This window comes from Corapipo altera, unplaced genomic scaffold, assembly GCF_003945725.1.
Source record: "Corapipo altera isolate COAL_440 unplaced genomic scaffold, ASM394572v1 61553, whole genome shotgun sequence".
Taxonomy (NCBI): domain Eukaryota; kingdom Metazoa; phylum Chordata; class Aves; order Passeriformes; family Pipridae; genus Corapipo; species Corapipo altera.
Genome location: NW_020884918.1, coordinates 7015347 through 7038344, shown reverse-complemented (window position 1 = coordinate 7038344; position 22998 = coordinate 7015347). Strand labels below are relative to the sequence as shown.

The window sequence follows — 22998 nt, the reverse complement described above, 5'->3', positions numbered from 1 at the left end:
CCAAAAAACTGTGGATGGTGGAATGAAACTGCTCAGAGGGACAGAATTGATCACTTCCCAGTCCAGTCCCCAACAAGTCCGCTTGTAAGATTCACCATGTTGTGGTTTTACGCTGGGATCCAGGGGAGATCTGCATAGGAAAGACTTCCCAGGACGTCCCTAAAGCCCCTTTAAAGGCAAGCTGAAGTTGATTTTCTCATTACTCTAATGGTAAACCTCTGAAGATCTGGTTAGTGCAGCTCTGTGACGGTGGAGCAGCTGCTGAATCCCAACGTGATTAAAAATAAACTGCAGTAAAAATAGTCACATATTTGTGACTGGGGAGGAACAATCAGCAGCAGAACCATCGGAGGCATCATTCTGACATTCGAAGGAGCTCCTAAATCATCTCCCTGATGGATTCCCAAGCCCCACCTTGCAGCTTCTGGGGTGGAAGGACAGATCCTTGCACGGAGGCCACCACGAGCATCTCCCACAGGTTCAAGGAGGGTGTTTTCTGCTCCCTCTGTTCTCTTTCCAATAAAACCCTGCAAAAGGCTGGCCACAAGGGCTGGGACCCACATCTCTAAATCCAGGGTGTCCACCCATCCCAGTGCCACGTGGCCTCCGTGACCCAACAGACCGCACCATTAACGACAGCAGTGCTCCTTTTTTTTTTTTTTTTTTTACCTTTTAGGAAGTACCACCTGCACGTTTATTGAAATACCTGATGGGCAATCTTGCATCGAAATGACTCCTCGAACTGCAAGAAGCAGCACTTTGCAGAAGTCACCACACTGGTGACAAGGTCTCAGTTCCCTCCCCGTGACCCCGAGCCCTCAGGCAAGGCAAAACCGGGTGAAAAGCAACCCAGCACCAAATAGCCCCAGCATGCAAATATTCACGCAGTGCAGGCGTTTGTGACCGTTCTATGAGGTCTTTTCCAACCCAAATGAACTCTGTGATCTGTAAAAAAGAAACCTAGACACCGGTAACTGGAATAAACATTCCAAGTCTCGCGGTGGGCGAAATAATTTACACGCTGCCACGCAAGGAAGGCTCAGGCCTTACATTTTATTGTTATAGATGAAAAACAGATCTGGCTTGTGATAGCTGAGCACACTCAGGTAACAAATTAAAGCCATCTCTCTTATCCCCTTTTCCCAGCATGTGACGCTGAGGTTTTAGAACAACATTAAATAACAGTTCATGAAGCGACATGGAAAATCTGGAGTGGCGGCAACACGCTCCGTTTGCTTCCTCGTGAAGTTAATGTTACACTTTAACTGTGGGCCCTCAAGACAGTATTCAAGAGCAAAACTGTTTCTTTCATGGCCACAGTAAATAGTTCCCGTAGGCCCCTGGTGAAGGATGTAGCAACCCGCGGAAAATGGCTTCTGGTTTCGGAGGACGTGGCGGCCGATGACGAGGAAAACGCTGGCGCGGTTTGACCGCTGACGACTCCTCGTGTCAGCGCGTCTCCCTGCTCAACCCAACGGCAGCAAAAACAGTTGTTGAATCTGTCAGAAGAGAGTTTTAAAAGCCGGCTCTCACGCTGACGGATCTTTGAACCTCCGGGTTCAAACTCCACTGGCTCCCGGACGTCTGGCTCTCCGCTGATGCCGCCGCAGCGCGGGCGCGTCTCCCACCAGAGGATGGGGCACCGTCAGCTCCTCTCCCGGGTGGCACCAGGGAGTGGTGGGGCACAACTGTGGCTGCTGCCACCTCCTCCTCCCTCGGCACACGCTCACTGGAGCCCGGCAGCCCCGTTCCCAGCCTTTGCTGGGTGCACAGCAGAGCTGAGAGGGACCACAGGCAGCGAGCCGTGAGCTGCTGGGGCCGGCACTGGGATCCGCTCCAACGCACAGGCCGATGCTTCTTGGTGTCTGAACTTCTCCCACCACCAGTAAAAGTGCTGAGCTTTAGCTGAGGTATATCAATTATCTGAGACACACTGAAAACCCTCTGTTTCTCCTTCGTCTCCCCTTTCTAAACCACTCTGGGGGACACGCAAATGCTCAAAGCAAAGACCAGAGACAAACTGCTTTGCCTTCCAAATGCCTTCTCCACCCGTTTCCCAGGACTTCCACCCCATCCCATCCGTGCAGCTGGGAGCCTTCGCACCTATGCTGCTATTCAGCTGGAGGAATGGCATTTCCATCACCCCAAGGTGAGCTCTTCACAGTAGGAAGATGTTTTCGGGCTTGTCAAGGCCCAACACAAGCTCTCTCCTGCAGCTAAGCCTGCACCTGATCCCACCAGGACGAGAAACCAGGGTTAATACAGTAAATGCTGCTGTTAGTTATCTGACCTCACATGAGTTTTCTTCACATCTCAGAGTATTTAGTAGATTACTTGCTAAGAGGGTGGAAATAATTCGTACAGGAGTAGTTAAACACGGACCTCGGGGTTCCTAAGTACAGTAGTTCCTCTTTTACGAGTGGAAGCAGTGCCACTGGGCTGGGCAGCACGGCAGCACAACGGCAAGGAAAGCAGAGGTCGGCTTTTATCGCGCTATTTACAGACTTTTCCACCTAAAAAAAACTGCCGAGTTTGGTTAAATATAAGTATAGAACATTTCTTCCATATACAAACTCTTGTTAGCTGATTAATAATTAAGGTGCTCGGAAGTGTGGATGAAAACAGAAGTTACAGTAGATCAGTTGTTGTCTTTTGTCTATTTACACACCACGCTCGGTTGCCTGCTGACACCAGCATCTCCCAAAGAAGCTGTAAGCAAAGTGACCAGCGATGACTCTAACGCCACAGGAACTGTTCTTTCCTTCACAGGTTCTTTGCCAGAAGGTAAAACAGTGGTACTCTAATTCCTCTTTCAATAGGAAAGGTGGGTGCCCTCGCTGAGCGCGTGTAGCTGGTGGTGCCAGGCAGCATCGCTGGTGGTGCTCTCAGCTCCTGCCCAGCCCTTTCCACTGGGATTTGCTGGTCTGCTGGGCAGATGCCCGAGGCAGGACTCGCAGCACCAGGTTGTTACACTGAAACGCATCACACGGTGCTCCACCCCGTGCACCACAAGGGAAAATTTCAGGTGCGAGAAACCAAACCGGGACAACGCGCCTAGCGAAAATTTTGTCTTCCTGTCGGAAAAAAAAAAAATAAAACAAATCCCCAAGTGGCCCACATTTCGTAGGTCAAATTTTTTCCCCGTTTAACATCCTCGAAGAGTTATTTTCTGTCTGATGGCCAAACTCTACCTCTAGTTCCATTCTCTGCTGACTGACAGCCGGCCACAGACACTGCCTGGCACCACTTCTCTCCGTACCTGTACTCACAGAGGTGCCTCAGAGGAGCTCAGAGTTTGTTGTTTTGGGAACCTGTCAAACCACGACATTATCTGACCACACTGAAAATCTTTGTCCTCGTCATTTTAAGTTGCTATAGAAAAAGATGGGTAAAGAAGTTGACTTGACTTCTGTTTGTGTAAACCTACCACGTACTGTCATTTTTTTCCCCCTGTACACTTAAGCTTCAAACAGGTCCCAGAGATTGCAAGGCAAGAGTGTTAAGGCAGTATAAGAAACTCAGTATTTCATTCACACCTCTTGACTCCCTCGGAAGGCATCGAGAGGGGCGTGTGGTTTGTGCTCGCCTTTTTCCTGAAAAAAAGGCATTTGGTACAGTGTGAAAAGCGGATGGTCAGTGACAGGGGGGAGCCACTCAGCCCCGGGCAGTGGCCACACTGCCCGAGAGGGAGAGGGAGGTGCAGCGGGGTTCCCCCTCACCACCGCTCCTTCTGGTACACCTCTGCCTGCACCATCTCCCCGGGGTGCTCGGAGATGCAGGCCCCGTTGATCTCGTTGAGCTTGTTGTCTGGAAGATCCTCGGGTTTTGTGCAAAGCTTCAGCGCCCTGGAGATGAAGACGTCCAGGTCAAACTCGGGGTCCGCCTCCCTGCTCACCTCGGCGGGCTCCTTGCGGAGGCGGTGAGGGGAAGAGGGCAGGCTCTGCTCCTGGATCTCGGGAAGGGAGCTGGGACACTCCAGCCCCACCTGCGTGCTCTTCACCCACTGAGCAATCTCCAGGAAGAGGTTGGATGGTTCTTCCTCCAGCGACAGCTCAGCTGCAGGTGCTATGGTTGCTCTTTTCCAGTGGGATAAATCTAGGATTAGCTTGGGCTCCGAGTAGTGATGGGGTTTACTGTCCCTCCACAGCAATTTGTCCAAGTAGGAGGGTGACCCCACTTTGTAATCACACGATTTCCCACAATCTGCATCAAACACTCGGTCCATGGACGAGTGGGACAGCTCCAAGAACCTCTCCGAGCTGCTCTGTGAGTATTTCCGTGGATCGACCTGTGCTTCCTCAGCAGTGGGTTCAGACCCTGCCCGGGGGTCCCGCTGAACCTCATCCATCTCGTGGTGTTTGTCGTGTCTCCAGTCCAAATCAGAGGAGAGGCTTATGTGATACCTGTGAAAGACACACAGACAGAGGCTCCATTGGAAACAGCAGTGCTCAAACCAGTATCAACTTCTGCCTTTTTCTTGCTGATTTACCACTTACCTACAGATCTCTAATTTCTTACTGATATCAGAGACCTTTCTCTTGTGTGTTAAAAAGCCAGTGGGGTGAGTAATTTACCCATCTGAGATGGGGCCAGGAGCTGGAATAAAAGCCCAACAACCAAACCAACTGGCCCCTTCCTTTAGCCCTTCATCACCTTCCCTCCACTTGGGATTAAAACACAATTAACAACACCAGGGATCAAACTGTCCCTCAGGCCCACAAGTACCATGGTGTGAGGGCTACTTGTTGGTCCCCACTGACACTGGATATAACCAGTTTATTCTGACATCAGGAACCAAGAGTATCCCTGAAGGGTCACCTTGCTAAGTGATAACTTCTCAAATCAGTTTAACTCCCTCGACTGCAATTACCTGACAACACCCATTCTTAGCCGTGGTTTTCAAAGTGACATCTAATTTACTGTTTCCTAACTGAGCTGCCTTTAAAAGACTTGTTACCACAGGCTTTGGGGCTCTGTCACAGCAACAAAGGTCTCTTCAGGTGCCCCACAACACACAGGCACAATCATTTCTCGTCTCCAAAACGCTTGGCTTGTTTTGCAAACTTTACAGCCCCGCAGCAGATGTGTCCAGCTGGGTGGCAGGACACTCTAAATCCCAGCTTCCTCTGTCAAACCGAGAAAGCCAAGAGATAAAAAGGTGACAAGGTGACCTCCACCAACTGATTTGCTGCTTTGGGGACTGTAACTGACAGGAGTGCTGGAGCTACGGGGATATACTGAAGACAGGTATCCTGAGGAAAGCTTCCAGCTTTCCTCTTCACCTAATTAACTTGGTTGTCCCCCACAGCCTCCACTCTGGCACTTGCTCACTCAGGCAAAGAGATTAATAATAGTGAAGGCAAGGGATTTCTTTAGGTAATTTTTTTCAGTGCTGGTGAAATACAGTGTATTAAGAAGGCAAGGAGATTAAATTGCTATGCAGAGAGGAACCAAGCTGCAGACATCCTCAGCCAGCTCATTCCCACTCAGCTGGAAGGAGCTCTGCAGAAAAATGAACCAAGTTAATTCCTAGCTGCTTATTTTGTCCTACCTGCTCCAGTACTGGGACTGGACCAGTAACTGGGGTAATCATCTAGGACATTAGAGACCTCAGCTCAGAGCTTTGGTCTGCTCTAAACTTCCAGCGTGGCTTTCAGCAAACCATTTAAACATCAACACAACTAATGATTTTTTTACAAGACCCCCAGATCTATGGTCTCTGGTGCTCAGGCACCTTAAAAAGTGATAAATACAGAGCTCCAAACCAGGCCCTGTCCCCGAAAAGGTAAAAGAATGACATTATTGTATAACCTGCTCTATAGGAAAAGAGGACAGAGGGAAGGGCCGCAGAGCCACTTCAACTCAAGTGACAATACAGGCTGTGAATAAAACCCAAAAGCAGAAAGGTACGTGGTAACTGGGACGTGCAGACTCAACACCTGCTCCCTGAGGAAATCAGTGATGAACCTCTTGTTGGGTTTGGTGATGTTTGGCCAGCTCGGGCCAGAATCACAATATGGCATAAAGAAGGAAACAGGGGTGCCTTTCATGGGTCTGGAACATGTGTGATGGAACCCAGGCAAGGGCAGGTCAGGGACTCACCAGTCAAGTTCTGCCTCAAGAATTTAAGCCAGCATCTGGTCTCTGGCCCACCCTGGGGTACTCTACCTGTCCCAGTTGGACATCTGGCTCTGGTTGGCTTCCATCAGTAGAATGTCATCAATCTCGTCCTCGATCCGGAACGGGTGCTGGGACACGGGCTCGTCCTCAGGGCAGGAATACTGACTCATGTAGGGGTGCTGCAGGCCCATCTCGGCCGTTAATCGATCCATGGGGTTAAACGTCAGTATCTTCTCCAGAAAATCAATGGCTGTGGAGCACAGAGAAACCAGCTCACTAATTCCCCTGAAGCAGCAACAGCGCCCTTCCCAGGCGGAGCGTCTCGTGGAACCCCCCGTAACAAATCGCCTCGGAGTCAGGGAGGAATTAAAGGCCACACCCCAAGTGCACCCACACCGGGCACTCCTGTCCTTGCTGCATCCATCTCACCCGCCACGGGAGCCGCAGGGAGCAATCCTGCAGCCCCCGGGTGTCACCTCCTCCAGCCAGGCAGGAGAAGTGACTGCGAGAGCATCGTCACGCCTCCGCGGGGGCGGCGTGCGTGCGTGGGTTACACCCCAGCGCTGTGATCCCGAGCAGAACGGCAAATCACACCCCGAAAAAAGGCCTTTGGGTGGCGCTGGGATTTGATTCCACGCTCTCGGATCCCTCCGACAGGCACGCCCGCGCTTCGGGCAGCCGGTTTCACGTCTTTGCACGCGGTTGAAGTGGATTGGATTTGCTGCAATTTTTAAAAGCCTTCGGCATGACCAACGCTGTAAGTATATTTTACACATCAATATTTAAAGAATTGTGCACGACGGAAATTATTTTAGAAAGACTGTAGCGCATGAACTCTTCCTACAGTGATGGAGGAGGAAATTTCAGCGCAATTACAGTGGCCAGAATTAAATCTAAACGCAGGGGGCTTGTTGTGATTACTTTGATGACTCTTCTTACCGAGGCTACGTGAAAAGACAAAATCCTGCCACTTAAGTTGTTGCTTATCCGGCTGATTCTTTCACGGCAAAGTCCCTCTGAGTTCAGACAACACAAACAGCAATATGCCTTTCTCCAGTTACAGCTTCATCCTGCACCTTCAGAAACATCCCCCATTAAAGGTGTAACTGTGTGAGCGGGACAGTTTCCTTTAGGGGCAAAGTCACTCAGCAGAAAGGGCAGCCCTACCTACCGCCTCAGTGCTTAAACATTAACCAACATCCGATTGTCTCCCGCGGGATTATTTCATCACTCGGGCTAATTAAGTGGGAGGGAATCAATAGCTCCATAAGGTCACTGGCTGTGGGCACGAAGCGTGGTGGAACGACACATTATAATTTGCATATTACAATATATTGCGGGTCAGAGAGGCAGGAAAACGACCATGAATTATGTGAGGGGCACAGGTGACCTTTCTTCCCACAGTAATGGCAGAGAATTAATCTGTCCCCTGCGTGCCAGAGGCTGACATGGTCCCTGGGCACCCCGGCGGATATCATTTTGCCAAGACCAGACACTGGATGTCTTATACTGAAGAGTTAACGCCAGCAAACATAAGCTGGGCTTGGTCTTGACGTCTTCCCAAAACTAGCAGGTTGCGGGTTTAACCGTGGAAGGACCTCAGGAGAGCACGTGGACAATGTTCCTGCAGCAACCACCTCGCGGTGTTGGGACACAGGTGAAGTAAAACCATGTGTCTTCCTGTACTGTGCAACTGTGCTCATGCAAAAAGCACAGGAAGGAAGCAAACAGGGCTTGAAGAGAACCTCTGGGCTGAGCCCCTGCTTACAGCCCAAGGAGAGGCACAGGAAGGCAGGCAGGCACCTTGGAATAGTCTTGGAAGACTATTTCACCCTTAGGAGAGACCTGTGAGCAAGCTACAGCGTCCTGAGTGCTGTCCTGCAGCCCTCACCTCCCCTGGTGGGATGGTCAGCAGGACCTGGAGGCTCTGTGAGGGATGTGTGACCTACAGGAGCAACTGCCAATATCTGAATCCTCTCCAGCAGTGTTCACACACTTGCCCTTTGAGGGCAATTCCTGTGGGAGCCTGAGGAAACAGGCCTGAGAACACGACAGCCAGGGGAAGCCCCAGGGGAAGGACACTGCCAAAGGCAGCGGGCACCACTGTACCTTCACTGTCCACCTCGGGCAGCAGCTTCCTCAGCGGCTTCCTCACTTCCCACGTGCTGTTGATGAACATGGGCATCACCTTGAGCAGCTCCTCTTTGTCCTCCTGGTGGATGACGGGGATTGTCTCCAGGATGAGTTGCATCTGCTCCAGCTCGTGGCCCCCTGAACGGGCAGAAAACAGGCAGGGAAGATGAGACATAGGAGGCAAATCAGGGGAGGAAAAAAGTGTGATCAGCTCCAGGGGTCCCAGAGAGTTGGTTCACCTTTAAAGGAACGCAACTGCCTGTTGCCTCTGTGCTGTCCTGATGGGAAAGGCGTTTCCTGACCCGCTCCTGCTGGCTGCTGGGCACCAAGTCGTGGCTCTGATGGTGATGGTCCCCACAACTGCTGTGTCTGTGTGCAATTACGTATTTTCAACCCCTTTCTTTCGGGACGTGTCCATGCCCACTCCCCCAAGCCCCCGCTCAGGACTGGTTACCAGGCAGCGAGAGTGAAGGAGCAGCTGTGCTGAGTGCTAATCCCATCCCTCAGCACACTGCTGGCTGGGACCAAGGACCCTGTGGCTGATTTCCAGCCTCCTATGTGTGCAGAGAAGCAGCCTGGTAGAAACACGGAGTCGCACTATTGATTTTCTGCCTGCCAGGAAAGCCAATTATGAACATTCTGTCATTAGAAGCAGGACCAGCCATTTAGGCAGCAAACTAGCTGGGGCAGGCAAACCCATGGGGATTTTTGGGCTACTGAGTCCCTGCTGTCCCAAGTCATGGATTTCAGGTGGTTTCACTGGCAGGTAATGCTCAGCTGATCCACAGTAAGAGGAGTCAGGCTTGTTTATGGCACAGCACTTCCAGTCAGGAGGGTGGAGAGGCCAAGTCACAGGAAATCACTTGCCCTGAGGCAACCCTGTCCTCTGGAGGTCCCTGGCACCTCACAGGGGCTCCCCTCCCCAGCCCAGAGCTCCCTGTCGGTCTGTAGGAGGTTTCCAGACTCACACCCATGGAGCTGACCCCAAACACAACCACCCTGGCCAAGGGCAGGTCCAATCATCAAGGAAACGACTGACAATGGAATGAGACCCTTGGGAAAGGGTCTCTCCATCTGCCACGGCCTCATCACTCCAACCAGGTTTGGTTCAATGCACTCACGATCACTTTTCCCCACTTTTCCCCCAAAAGGCAGAGCTCAGAGCTCAGAGCCAGGACGTGACAGTGAACTTAGAGAGCCCCAAAGCAACGCTGACATTAGCCCAGCTGGTCACCATCACACCACACGTCCACTCACATCAACCGCTCAGAACAAGATAAGGCAACAGGAAAAGCACAAGAGGCAGAGGGACACCCTTCCAATATCAATCCTAGCAAAATAAATTCACTTTCCCACAGAAAAACTCATTTTAGGTCACTTAGAGATTCACAGCACGGCTCCAGGGGAAACTAAAGATAACTACCGGGGAAGCAACACCTTGTTAGTCAGGCTAATTCCCACACTGTGACCAAAATTACTGGGCATTGAAAGTCACAAAGGCTTGGTGGCTGCTCCCTCAGTGCAGACCCAGCCACTGCTCACCAAGGGCACCTGGCAGCCAAAAGGCACCGTGTTCAGTCACACAAAGAAGCTGCTAATGCAACACTGGAAGCCTTGAATTATGGCTCTCTTGGAAACACAATTCTCCTCCATTATCCTCTATTTATGTAATTCCCAGGGACCTTTTTCTGAAGGCATTAATTCCTGAAAAGAAAAACATGAACTACAGGCAGAACAAACGCAATGTGCTGCCATTACCCGAGGAGAGAACAAGCAGCTCTGCATCACGTCTTGGAAAAGGGAACCCTTCTCCAGGCTTGCAGCCAGCTCCTGGGGAAGCACCCAAGCCCTGTGAGTAAGCCCTGATCCCATGGGGAAAGTCCCTGTGCCATCTTCGAGCTCTGGCACAGCCCCACTGGTGAACCCCGTGGAGATCTGCAAGGACAGATCTGTTCTCCTTTTTACTCCTTCTCTCCTATTTACTCCTGCTTCCACTGACAGATGCTTTCAGATAAGCTCCAGCAGCAGAAGGTGGAAAAGTCACTGGAGGGAGCTGTAGCTGCTTAGTTACGGATGCTCTTCCCTGTTTTCCATGCTGCTCGCTGTGGGGAGCTCTCCAAGGATCTGCAATCCGGATTTTAGCTGCCGGAGACGCGCTTCACTCCTGCAAGCTTTGGGACGACCAAGTTTGCTGCGTGACCTCCCAGGGCTCTGCCAAGCCCGAAGCTGCTCCTCCCAACCACAGGGAACAAGCCGTGGGGAGGGGGCTGGGGGTCCCTCTTTGCTGGATGTTCATTAATTTGTGCGGGAGAATGGGAGCAGCCAGTGACGTCCAATTCCTAATAATTGATCACCTTAATTTACCTGTGTTGCTTAAGCACCCCAGATAGACTACTGAGTTAATTATATTGATTTATGCTAAGCACTCCATTTAAATTGTGCCACTGACGCACACTCAGAAAACCATTTATCCAGTGGCAGGCAATTACTGCAGGTTTGCAGCTTTCTGTGGACTACACCACTGTTACTTCCCACGGGGTGTTTGCTGGTGACCCAGGACTCTCCTAAAGTCTCATCCTGCAGCTGGCTAGGGGTAAACTCCTTCTCCCAGGCAGAGAAGAGGAAAGCAAAACCAAAGATGAACCCCTGTCATTGGATTTTAGCTGTTCCCAGGGGCTGGCCTCTATTCTGCTGCTCTTTGGACAGCAGCAGATGAAAGGTGGACACCACGGTCATCCTGCCTGCTGCCAGGCTCCCACCCTGGCCTTTCTTTACTTACTGGCATGGGAGGAGGCTGGGAAAACAGGGCATAAGGCCAGGGCCTTCCCATAACAACTCTACAGGCTATTTTTAAAGCAACGAAAAAAAAAGGAATATGTATTTTGAGCTTAGGTTTTGATTCCCCACCCATTAACGGAGTATCCTGCCAGGATCTGGGGGCTTATTAAGCGATTGCACTGGGCTGGGAAGCAGAGAAGAAGGGATGCTCACAGCATGGGCCTGGCTGAGCCCAGCCTGTGATCTGCCAAATCCCATCTCCTCATCTCCAGCCTGCTGAGGATTCTCAGGAACCAGCCTGTAAAGTAGGTTCTTGGCTGCTCTGGGGCATCTTGCCCAGGCAGCAGGACAGGACTGATCTCACCTCCAGCCACGTGTAACACCAGCATGGGCACGTCTGCTTGTTCTCCAGATGCTCTTAATGAGCATTACTGGACACATAAATATTTCTAAGGCACACTCCATCTCTGTCTGAGGCAGACAGCAAACAGAGGCCGGATGAACCCCAGCCTGGGGCTATTTTTGCCTCTTGCCTTGACCACGAAACGAGCTTTGAAGACCAGCTTGGACACCTCAGTGGTGGCAGCCAATGTAACTTCTACCCTGGGGTTCAGCATCTCCCAGCGACATCAGAAAAGGCCCTGCATCTGCAAGGACAAGTGGCACATGGAGATGTGCCTGCTCCTGGAATACACCCTGAGGAAGCAGCAGGAGCAGCCAGGTTGGACGCGTAATTGTCAAAGCCGAAGCCCCTGGACTTGAAAACTTTGGGGAGACTGAGGACGAGAGGAAGGTAGGAAAGGGAATGGGCAATTTTAACGGTCTTCTCAAAATTATACCGGCTGCTTATTTTTCAGCTCTCACAAAAGAAACATGGGAGCTGCAAGCAGGAGCTGGGAGGGAGCAGCAGAGCAGCTGCAACCAAGCGCTGGCTGCGGAGCTCTCTGCTGTGTGCTGAAACGTTCGTGAAGAAAAAGCCCTTCTCCATTATTAATGGGTCTAATCATTTATTTACACAACCCTGAGAAAAACAGCTGCTCACAAAACGTGTTAAACCTTGTCATTCAGAACACTAACGGGCGATGGAGAGAGACAACTGAGGGGGAGCACTGCTGCAGACCTCGGGCAGGGAAGCAGCTCCTTCAACAGGCAGAAAGCAGCTGCTTCATCCCTGAACCATGTCCCAGCTTGGGAAGCACAGCTCTGCTCCTGACAGTAGCAGTTCTGGGACTGTGTTAAATAACTTTTTGCTGCTCAGGAGCACCAGAGTTGAGTTTTCAAATGCTGCAGTGGTAACTACGAGCTTCTTGCTGCGCTTCTGTTGCTTTCTTCTCCTTGCACCGCACCTTCTCAGCTCCAGTACCTGCTTACAGGAAAATCCTGAAAATGGCTGAAAATGGGCAGTGGCATTCAAATGTCTACACTGAAAGAAAAGAGATACCTTGAAGAAATCCATCACGATTTGAATCCATGGCTCAGAGTACAAAACTCTTGGGACAGGGCACCATTATGTCCTGTCCTTTTATGCCACCCTATGTTTGTTTTTTTTTAGCATCCTTCCTCCCAACAAAAAGCTCTTATTTTCCATTGGAAACACAGAAACAGAAAAAGGTTTTGTTGTTTCATCAGAACTGCTCTTTGTTTAAGGTTTTCCTCTTGGCAGCAGGCAGTCCCTGCCCGGCAAGGCTTGGCACAGAGGCATTGGCAACCCTGGCCAGCCTCGGGCACCCACAGGGTGCAATCACACCCAGCCCACCACGTGGCCTTCCCAGGGAAACACAGGAGGTCTGAGTGAAAACCAGACTATTCTCTATCCCTAAGGGAAGTTCTCACCAACCAAGGGACCCTCTAATAGCAGGGGCTGCACAACTGAGGCTTGTTCTGGAGACACCCCTCACGTCTAATAACCAAGCGCAGGATCCCTGTGGCGATGCCTTGGCTGGCAAGGAGAGAGGGGGGATTCCCTCTGCCCTGCTAGAAAGCCTCAGAATTGGGCAGCAAGGAAGGAGGCAGCAAAAAAATGAATCAACAGGAGCCATAAACCTACCAGCAAAGAGCATCCTTCCCGTCAACATCTCGGCCAGGATGCAGCCGGCCGCCCACATGTCGATGGCTTTGGTGTAGTTGTTGGGCGAGAGCAGGAGGCGGGGGGAGCGATACCACTTCGTCACCAAGCCTTCTGAGAGGTAACCCTGAAAGAGCAGAGAGGGAGGAGGTCAGCAAGGAGAGGTTGCAGAGCTCCTCCCTGGCCAGCCCCCACTGCCCACCGCGGCCCCAGCACCGGATCCCGCGGGAGAACCTGCCCAGCACGCCCGTGCTGCACCAGAGCCAGGCTGGGGGCTGGTTGTCTGTTGTGCAGGAAGCAAAGACATGAGATACACCCCTGGAGACAGAGATACTTCAGTGCTCCAGGAGGCAAAGCTGTTTTGTCACCATGGTACTGAAGCATGTTCTGCAAAGGACAGATGGCTCCAGTAGCGCGGATTTGCAGATCACACCTGCACGAGTTATTCCAGGTCACCCTCAGAGTACTTAGATATATTCTATAAATCCCAATCCCCCCATCTGAGACATTTTGGAATTTAAGCACATTATTTAAGTACTTTCCTGGGTCCCTGCTAGAACCCAGCAGTGTGCCAAGGAAGCCTTTCCCAGCTCAGGACCCCAGGCACAGTGCTTAGTTTCCCAAGGTTACCAGTCTGCAACCTTTATCTCACTCCATTTCTAGCCAGCCCTGTATCTGTAGTCCTTCCACGGCTACCCAAACTGCTGGTTAGCAGCAACCTACGTACTGCTGAATTCCCACGGATCCAACTTCCAGCACTGATGCTGAAAACAAATTTTTAAAGGTCAGGAGCTCCCAGGGGAGCCCGGGCAAGAGCAGCCACCACCGGGTCAGCCCAGCGGGTGCCAGGAGGGACACAAGACCCGAGCAGAGGTGGCACAGGGAGCACGTGGGGCTCCAGGAGGGCAGAGCCCAGAGGATGCACTCAGCAGGATCCACCCTCTCACGCAAACCTGGTGATTTTACCCCACCTGAGCCCTCAGGATGCTGAACCCTGCGTGCCCTGGGAACTGCGGACAAACCCACGCAGGAAAACAAGGGAATTGTCAAAGAAACAGATTTAGGGAGGAACGTCAGTGCCACGTGGAAGGAAAGCCTCCTGGACTAGCAGATGTCTTACAGCATTGCTGAGTGGGTAACATAGCTGCCAAGGGCTCCTAGCCAAGACTCCTGAAAATAAGACGGCATGGGATAAGTGGGAAAGCCCTTCTGGGGAACATCTAGCTGGTGCAGAGATAGGAAAGCTTGCACTGAGCCTGGCCTAATAAATCCCCTCCCTCCCTTGTCACCTGCTGGTGGGGCAGATCCCCATCCTCCGTCCTGCTCTGCTCACAGCAGGGTGGTCAGTTGGGATGCCCGACCTGGATTTAAAGGATCTCTCAGCAGCATCCACGGGGCCAAGACCGAGCGCCATCAGCCCTCTGGGCCACGTCCCTCCCGCCCCTGAACTTGCCCGGGAGATGCACCACGAGTGCCAAGCAGCTCCCACTGAAACCAAGGGGACGTGTTCAAGCCTGTAAACGACACTGGCATCCCAGGGAATGGCCCAGCTCCCGCCGCTCCCGAGCTCCGGGAGCGCGGCCGCCACGCCGGAGCTGGACGTGGATGGCCCTCTCACCAGGATAACGCTGCAAGTGGCATTTTCTGTGTCAAGTACAGGGCATTAACAGAAGGAGGCGGATTGAAACGCAGCAGAAGCGGCAAAATAAAATTAAGTTATAAAGCTGAACTGCCTTCAAATGCCACAAGGCATTTGGAGAATGCCAAAATGCAACGGGCAGCACGAACGCAGTTCACGTGTAAGAGCTTAGTTAAAAACTCCATCCCTACCCATTCGGTTTCACAGGCTGTTTTCAACTGCAATAAAGCTGCAGTTGTGCTGTGAAGCATCTCCTGGGATGTTACAGGATACATCTCCCCACCCAAACACAAGAGCAGTGCACCACCACAAACACCATGAGGTTTACCACACTCCTCTTCCCCCAGGGCAGGTTTTTGTGCCAACTCCCAAATGTGCGGGTCGTCAGGCTTTTAATCATGAAGGGCTTGCTTCTAAAAGAACATTTTAATTTTGGCCTTCTTACGATAAGTTGTAATGGAGGCTGATTAGCCGAGAAGTTTCGTTTAATGCCGTTGTATTTTTGCTAACTCTGCTCAATCAGAACCAGCACAAAAGCCCCCAGGCATCATCCGATCAAACCACCACTTCTCAGCTACTGCAATTATCCCCAGCAACGGAGACGCCGGTATTTATTGGAGAATCCTGAGAAAATAAACTTTGAGGACTGTAATCCAGGGCGATTTGCAGCTGGAGCAACTTCTCCCCCTTTCCCAGCAAAGTAATGCCACTCTCCTCGCAGATTTAACACCGCTCATACGTTTCTCCTCTCTGACAGCAAGATGGATTTGAGTCCTCGGGGGTGTGTGCACCATGCAAAATGCATGAGCAGTACACTGCAAATATCTGTAAGTCGCAACAAGTCAAACATTTTCCTCCCGGGGGGGCATTTCTGACGCGTTGGAGAAAATTCCCTGCGAAAAACTCAGTGAGTGCTTTAGACTTCGGACACATCCCCAGTCCCTCTGCTGCCGCGTGGGGCTCCTGGTGGCGATCAGCCAGCAGCGCTCCTCGTGGTGCTCCCCTCTTGTGTCACCCTTGTATCTGAATGTCACCTCCCTTCTTCCACCTGCTGAACAACCCAGTCCTTGGACCACCCACCTCCAAGCACGGGAGGGACCCACAGAGAGGAGCAACCTACAGCTTCTCCCCATCCCACCCGCTCGTGGGGCTGTTCAGCCGGACCCCCCCACTGCTTCCCAGAGCATTTCACTGCTGGGCTCTGCCTTATCCCTCCTTTTTCTCAGGGGGAAGATACTGGGAAGGAGCGATGGGAGGGTTGAAAACCAACACTTTTCCAATCTGGCACGAGGTCCTCCAGTGAGAGCCACCGGACAGCGCAGCACCCCAGTCCTGAGCAGCTTATACAGCCCCAACACGGCCTCTGCTCTGCCTCCACCACGGCTTAAAAACACGGGCTAGACCCTCGTTTTTGTAAAATACATACAGAAGTTCCTGTCCTAACGCTTCAAGGAAGTAGCTACACTCCTGTGGATTATCAGTTTCCACGGAGAAACACCACCACAGCCCCGGGGAGCCGGGATCAGGCAGCTGCAGGGCGCTGGGATGAGGCTCCATCCACATCCGTGGCTCAGCTCCTACCTGTGGTGCCAAGGCGGGGAGCCCGAGCACTTCCAGCCATCCCCTGTGCAAGGCAAGTCTTATCACAAGAATTTTACCATTTATGTAGATTCGACCAGACAGAAAGACAGCGAGCAGAAGCATATTAATTAGTTCTAATTAAGATGGAACATTCATCCTCGCGACAATATTCTGTGCGCAGCCCTTTCTGCACCGAAGAACCACTGGAATCTCTTTAAAAATCAATATAATGGAGTTAATTGAAAAATAGAAGTGGTTTCAAGTCCAAGCCCTCCCATGCTACTTTTTTTTGTTTGTTTGTTCTCAATTTTCAAGTGTCATTTTCCTGCTTCTCCTCTGCTCCTCCAGCGCGTGTGGGAATGGCTCAGGCAATCTGCAAAGGTGAGGAATTCACGACAGGTAGGATAAGCATCACATCATATCAAACAGCACAGCAAGGGAGCTGAAAAGCAAAGAAAAATGAGTGTTTTTTCTCATCTTTACACAACACGGATTTTGTGTGTATTCTCTGTGACACCAGAAGGAGAAACAATTTAGGGCAGGTTTGGCTGCATCCTGGTATCACACTGGTCACACCATGTTCAACCTGCCTCCCAGGGGTGCTGAGGGAAGCTGGCACAGCATGGCAGCACACAGCTGCCAAAGCAACCACCATCCAAGCCTGGAGCTCCTCCTTGGAGCTGGAGGGACCAAGGGCAGGTTTCCTTGAGGGGACATGGGAATTCAGGATCCTCCCTACCGCAAACCAGGCAGCCCCTAACGCCGCAGCCCAGAGCTTCTCCCAGGAGTGTTTCACACTAAAATCCACCTTCCTGCAGTCAAAAAGACGCGGACCAGGCGCTCACAAACTGGAAATCCATCAGGATCCAACCACAGCCTGTGTATCCAAGGCTCCATCCACAACCAGATCGGGATTTCTGCTGCTGCACCCACAGGAGCCGGGTCAGCTCCCGGTGCAGATAGGGGGGACCCAAAATAGCAACAAGCCCAAGCTCTTGGAATAATCCTGGAGCAGCAGCAAGCTGCTGCCTCCCCACAGCAGCGTTTTTAACCTTATTTCTTAAAAGGCAGGTGAGACACTCGCAGGAGGGGCTGTGGAAGGTGCCGGATGTGCAGGAACGTCGTTCCGTAACGGAACGGCAGAACGGCTGCTCTGCGTGGCTCCGGCAACGTGACACGTGTCCTCACGGCTTTGGGATGGCAGAGCGCATTTATTTCAGGAGCAAAGACTACTCATGTGCCTCACCAGAGGACAGAGGAGGAGAACGACCCAGCCGGGGTCACAGCAGGGAGGCTCAGCGCCGGCTGCACGGGCCCACAGGCAGCTGCCCGAGGGCTGAGTACGGAGGGTGGTCCTCTCTGGAGGAGCACGGAGCAAAACCCCACATCCTCACCTCCTTTGAAGGCCTCCTCGCGACGACCCGCCCGGGAATTCTGTTATTCTACCGCACGAACTGGAAGCGATTATGTTTGCGCTGATCGGCAAGTACGAAATCGAGGACTTCAAAGGTTTGAAGTTGGGTCTGCAAACTATTTACCGCAGGATCTCCCCCCCCCCCCCAAAAGGCCGCTGTCCTCCCTCAGCGCGGAATTCCTGCCAGTTAACTCTGTCACGGACGTTGCCAACAGGCAAAGGGAGAGGGGGTCTCCTTGCAGGTTCCCCCCCCCCCGGAGCTTTGGAGCACCAGGCAGGGCCCCCAGGAGAGATAATCTGATTACATCCTGCACAACACAGGGAGGACAAGGGACGTTCTAGTTCGTGGTCCTGTCACCTGAGTGAAGACACCCAGGAAGTCTCTGCATCCCCACAGAACAGACAATCCCCACTTGTCTTCTCCAGACAGGAACACCCAACCCCGTGTCCCTGGTCTGACCAGGGCTGGGCAGCAACACCACACGGGACACGCGGGGCCAGGGACGAGCCTGCCCTCCAAAACATTTATTATTTTAAAGTCTAGACATCCACTGGCACTTATGCCAGTTTTTAATGCCTGGCTTTGCTATCTCCCTGCTCTCCCACGCCTCCTGCCCACCACGAGCTGAGGGAGGACAGCGCCTCATCTTTACCCCTCCCTCCCAAACTTGGTGCGGATGGATCTGGACTCTCTTTTGGTGCCAAAGACATTTGTTAGGACACAAAGAGTGGGGTTGGAGGGATAGACGGGCAGCTAAACACAAACCATGGAACTTCTGAAGGGCAGGGGCTGGCAGGCAGGACCCTGAGGCTGCAGAAAGAGGGGCTGGGGGGGAAGGCGAGATGCTTGAGTTCACTAAGGAGGTGGGCTATGAAACAGGAAATACTCAGCTTTGCCAATCCTGCATAAGAATAAAAACCTCATGAAGGCTGGAAATATCCCTTATGCTCACCTCCAACCCTCCTTCTCTCACCATTTGGGCCCCAAGGTGCCCCCAAAGCATTCAAACCACAAACAGCAGCGACCAAAGGAACAGGGATTGATGTGGAGTTGTTCTAGAGGGATAAACTCCCAGGGATAAAGAGTAGTAAGATGGAAGAGAAAGGAGCCTGCACAGCTGGATGGAGAGAGCTTCGGGGAAGAGACAGAATGGCAGAGAGAGGGGATGCAAAGGATCATCTGCCGAGGGTCCTCTCCTCCCACACCTGATACTCTGAGCCTTGGAGATGTTTGTAAGTGCATGTGTCTGAGACAGGGCTAACATTCAGGCTGTCAGGTCTGAGCACCCTGTGAAGGTGCAGACCCTGACCTGGATGTGGCTTTGGCAGCTGGAAATTCATCCTGTTTGTTCCAGGGAAGCTTCAGACAAAGGGAAGCCCTCGCGCTGCCTTTAACACACAGAAAAAGGGATTTGAGCAGTCAACACCAGCCAAAGGTGGGGAGAAAAGCAGCCAAAGCTGCTCTGCTTTGAAGCTGGTGAAGGCCAACACCTGACTGTGGTCCATGGCATCTCCCAGAGCTGGAGAGCCCTCCCCTTCCCAACAAGTTATCCTAATTCAACATCTGCCTGCTGGAAGTCATGTAAACAAAACATCTCACCAGACGAGGGCTGTTATTTAGGTGGTTTATGTATTTCCAAACTGCGTTTAGAACTCTGCTCACAATCTACTGCGGTTCTCATTTGCCATTTTATCACTCAGCAGGACGGTCTGGAGTCTGAGAAACATCAGGTCAGAAGAGCTGTGACCTTTTAGACAAATAACACCACTAAACCCGTAATTTTTTTGTGTTAGCAGAGTGCAGCCACCAGCATTCGCATATTCCACACACAAAACATGCTCAGGGCAAGTCCTAAGCACTTGGATATATTTCCCAGTGCACGTTTTGTGGTTTAACTGTCTAAAGACCCAACAGATCCAAACCTCTGAAGGCAGTGCAGAGCTACACCTCTACAGTAATGGTTTCCTGCAAGGCTTTGTAGGGTCTCTGGACAGTAAAACAAACCAGGGAGTAGGATTTCATCTGCTTTTGGGCAGCTCTGCAAGAGCCAAGGAGCCAAGGAGCTTACAAACCTGTATGAGCCCTCGAGCAGAGAGGAGGTTGAAAGAGAAATACAGCACCAAAACTTGGGGTGTGAGGATCCCTGTTCTGCTCCATGCTGGCTCCCCCCACCCTCTCCTGCTGCTCTTCCTGCAAGAGCACGGGCCAAGGAGCTTATAAATCTGTATGAGCCCTTGAGGAGAGAGGAGGTTGAAAGAGAAATACAGAAAGGAATTGATTTCTCTGAGTCATCTGAGAAGCGCCCCGGACTTCAAAGGCGGGACTGACCCCAAGCCCCCTCCAAGCCCTCCTGCTGCTCCTGTGCGGTGCCCATCGCCCAGCTTTGGCAAACACAGCCCTCCCCATGGCCAGGGATCACCAACAGCTGACACTATCTGCGGTGCTGCTGCTTCCAGCTCTGCTCTGGAGCAGTTTTCTCTGCACACGCCGAGGCTCTGACGGGTGTTTCCACAGTGACCCTCCAGCCTCCCCAACCCACGAGGAGTCGGAGGGTGCTCGTGCAATGGCATCTTGCAGAGTGGCATCCCACCAGGGAGCTGCAGCCCTTGACAGCTCTTTCCGCTGCACTGGCTGTTATTAAGGCAACAGAGAATTGCTTAGAAATAACAATAACTGTGCAGCACACATGGGCAGATGAATCCTACCCCGACCCTGCAGTCCCTGACAACAGGATGCTCCTTGAATCAGCGACTTTCTGTGTTCACGCAGCCCTGGCTTGTTTGCAGGGGTCTTCTGTGGGACTTACCTTCCTCAAAAAAGCAAACCACACATTTGAAGAGCCAGGAGCCTCTTCCTAAGCTGGGTCATAAATAACCAGTGAGCAAGGGAGCACAGAAAGGGCAGGCAGCAGTGTCAGGGACCCTGCGCTCACTCCCCGATGTCATCTGCAACCTTCTTTCTTTTCCCCAGGTTTTGTTTCTCCCCAAATTCAGGACTTGAAAACAGGGCTCAGCTTCAGGATCACGAGATTGTCTTTTCACCACCCTGTTCCCTCTCCCCTTCCCTTCCCCCCTCGCACAAAACAGCAGTGCCCGAATCAGAGCCACACCGGGCAGGAACCCACTGGAAAATAAAAAGTGCATTTAAAATTCATCCCAGGCACAACGGCGGGTCCATGGGGGACTCCGAGCTCACCCATGGAAACATCCAGCTCAAGGAAATACACTCTATCTCATCTTACAACACCAAGCAGCGGCTGTAGTCAGTAGCCAGCTGCAGACTGCACAGACCACACGATAACTTTGCTTTCTCCCAGGAACGTGTGGATCCACGAGCTGACGAAGCCTCCGCCGTGTTCCTCCACTGCTCAAAAGCTCAAAAGCTCCAGCCTGGAAGGCAACCTGCGTCAAACATCTGCATCCCCCTTCAAAGTCCATTAGCATCAGGACTGTGTGTTACAGAGCCTTCTCACCAGTTCTCCTGCCCTCCCTCCCTCCCACACTGGCTGCCTGCTGTCAGCAAACCAGGCTGCCCTGGTCACTCACCACTGCTGCATTGTCATACAGTGTCTAAGCACCAAACACCAAAGAATTTTATATGTTGCTTGGATCTTGACCTTGGATGAAAGGATTTGACTGAATCTCAAAGACCCATCCCTCTCTCCCTATGTTAAATGAATGTAACTCAAACAAAACTGGGTTTTTTAAGAAGTGGGTTGGCTCCAAAGTGAGGATAAAGCCAAGCAGGGTGTGTGCAGACATTCCAGGTGCCTTTTCCATGTGCTTCCAGCAGCTCGTGTTTTATAACAGCAGCAAAGCAAGAAACACGGAGCTTAGTCACTTAAGTACAGCAAGCAAACACACGCCTCCTCACAGTCCACTGCTGGGATGGAATAAAACACCTGAGAATACATCTGATATATAACATAGAAGGCAATGAAAGACACTTGGATGGCACTCGAACCCTTCCGGTGCCCTCTTTGCAGCTTTGCAGCACTGGAGAGCCCTGGGGCACGCTTGGCAAAGCTCAGTCCTTGGGCTATGCCTGGAACACATTCAAGGCCAGGCTTGGCTCAGGCGCTCTGAGCAACCTGACCTAGTGCAAGGTGTCCCTGCTTATTGCAGGTGGGGGTGGGCTAGACGGGCTTTAGAGGTCCATTCTCACCCAAATTATTCTATGCTCGGGTGGTTAGAGCATGGTCCTAATAACACCAAGGTTGTGGGTTTGATCCCCCAATGGGCCACCCACTTAAGAGCTGGACTGGATGGGTCCCTTCCAACTCAGAATATTCTGCGACACGATCCTACGAAAACACGTCTTGGCTTGGGGCAAAGGAGAGCGATCACCAGCAGCGACCACCCCAGCAGGGCTCAGAGCTGCCCAGGACCAGTTCTCCCAAGAAGGTAGGTCCACCGTGGTCCAGCCACACCGCCCCGCCAGCATTCCGTGCCTTCCTCACCGAGCCAGCACCGGCCCCGGCGACCGGGCACCGCCTACCTTGTGCGAGTAGTGCTGGTCCACGATCCTGGCCAGCCCGAAGTCGCCGATCTTCAGCACCAGGTCCTCCGTGCTGATGAAGATGTTGGCCGGCTTGAGGTCGCGGTGCAGGACGTTGGCCGAGTGGATGTACTTGAGCCCGCGCAGCAGCTGGTACATGAAGAGCTTGGCGTGCTCCTCGGCCAGCTTGCCCTGCTCCAGCAGCCGCGCCAGGTCGGTCTCCATGTACTCCTGCACGATGTACACCATGTTGAACTTGAAGAAGTCCCCGCGCAGGTTGGCGCCCTTGGGCCCCAGCACCTCGTAGACCTTGACGATGTTCTCGTGGTCCAGGCGGCGGATGATCTTGATCTCGCGGAAGGCGTGCTTCATGCTCCGCGCGTCGCCGATCGTGATCTTCTTCACCGCCACTTTGCGGCAGCTCTTGCTGTCCAGGGCCGACAGCACCAGCCCGTTGGCCCCGAAGCCCAGCGGGCGGAAGTTCACGAAGCGACAGCCCAGGTCGTACCCGTACATGCTGGCGATGCAGTCGCACTTCTCTGCCATCTCGGCTCCCTCTCCGTCGTCACTTGAAAAGCCGGGAGGGTCGCGGAGCTTCCAGGTCAGAAACGCGGTTGGAAGTCAAGCCCCTCATCGTTACTTACAGGTGCTTGCAGGGGGGTGGTCTCGCTCGGAGCCCATCACTTCCAAGGCGACACAGAGTGAGAGTAAATCTGAGCACATACACACACACACACACACACACACACACACACACACACACACACACA

General features: G+C 52.4%; 1 protein-coding gene across 4 annotated transcripts in view; it reads right to left on the bottom strand.

Moving 5' to 3' along the window:
- Nucleotides 1-1033: 1033 nt before the first annotated feature.
- Nucleotides 1034-22998, bottom strand: part of MAPK4 (mitogen-activated protein kinase 4) — a 46842-nt gene continuing 24877 nt past the window's right edge. For 3 of the 4 annotated variants that reach the window (XM_027656135.1, XM_027656133.1, XM_027656134.1), the window contains exons 3-7: nt 22229-22941; nt 13079-13223; nt 8230-8391; nt 6169-6370; nt 1034-4403 (exon numbers count right to left, since the gene is read on the bottom strand). In XM_027656135.1, the coding sequence (XP_027511936.1) occupies nt 3716-4403; nt 6169-6370; nt 8230-8391; nt 13079-13223; nt 22229-22774 (1743 nt within the window). In that variant the 5' untranslated portion in view covers nt 22775-22941 and the 3' untranslated portion in view covers nt 1034-3715. Of the gene's footprint in view, nt 4404-6168; nt 6371-8229; nt 8392-12354; nt 12455-13078; nt 13224-22228; nt 22942-22998 lie in introns of those variants that run through there. The other variant, XM_027656136.1, reaches the window with a different exon arrangement.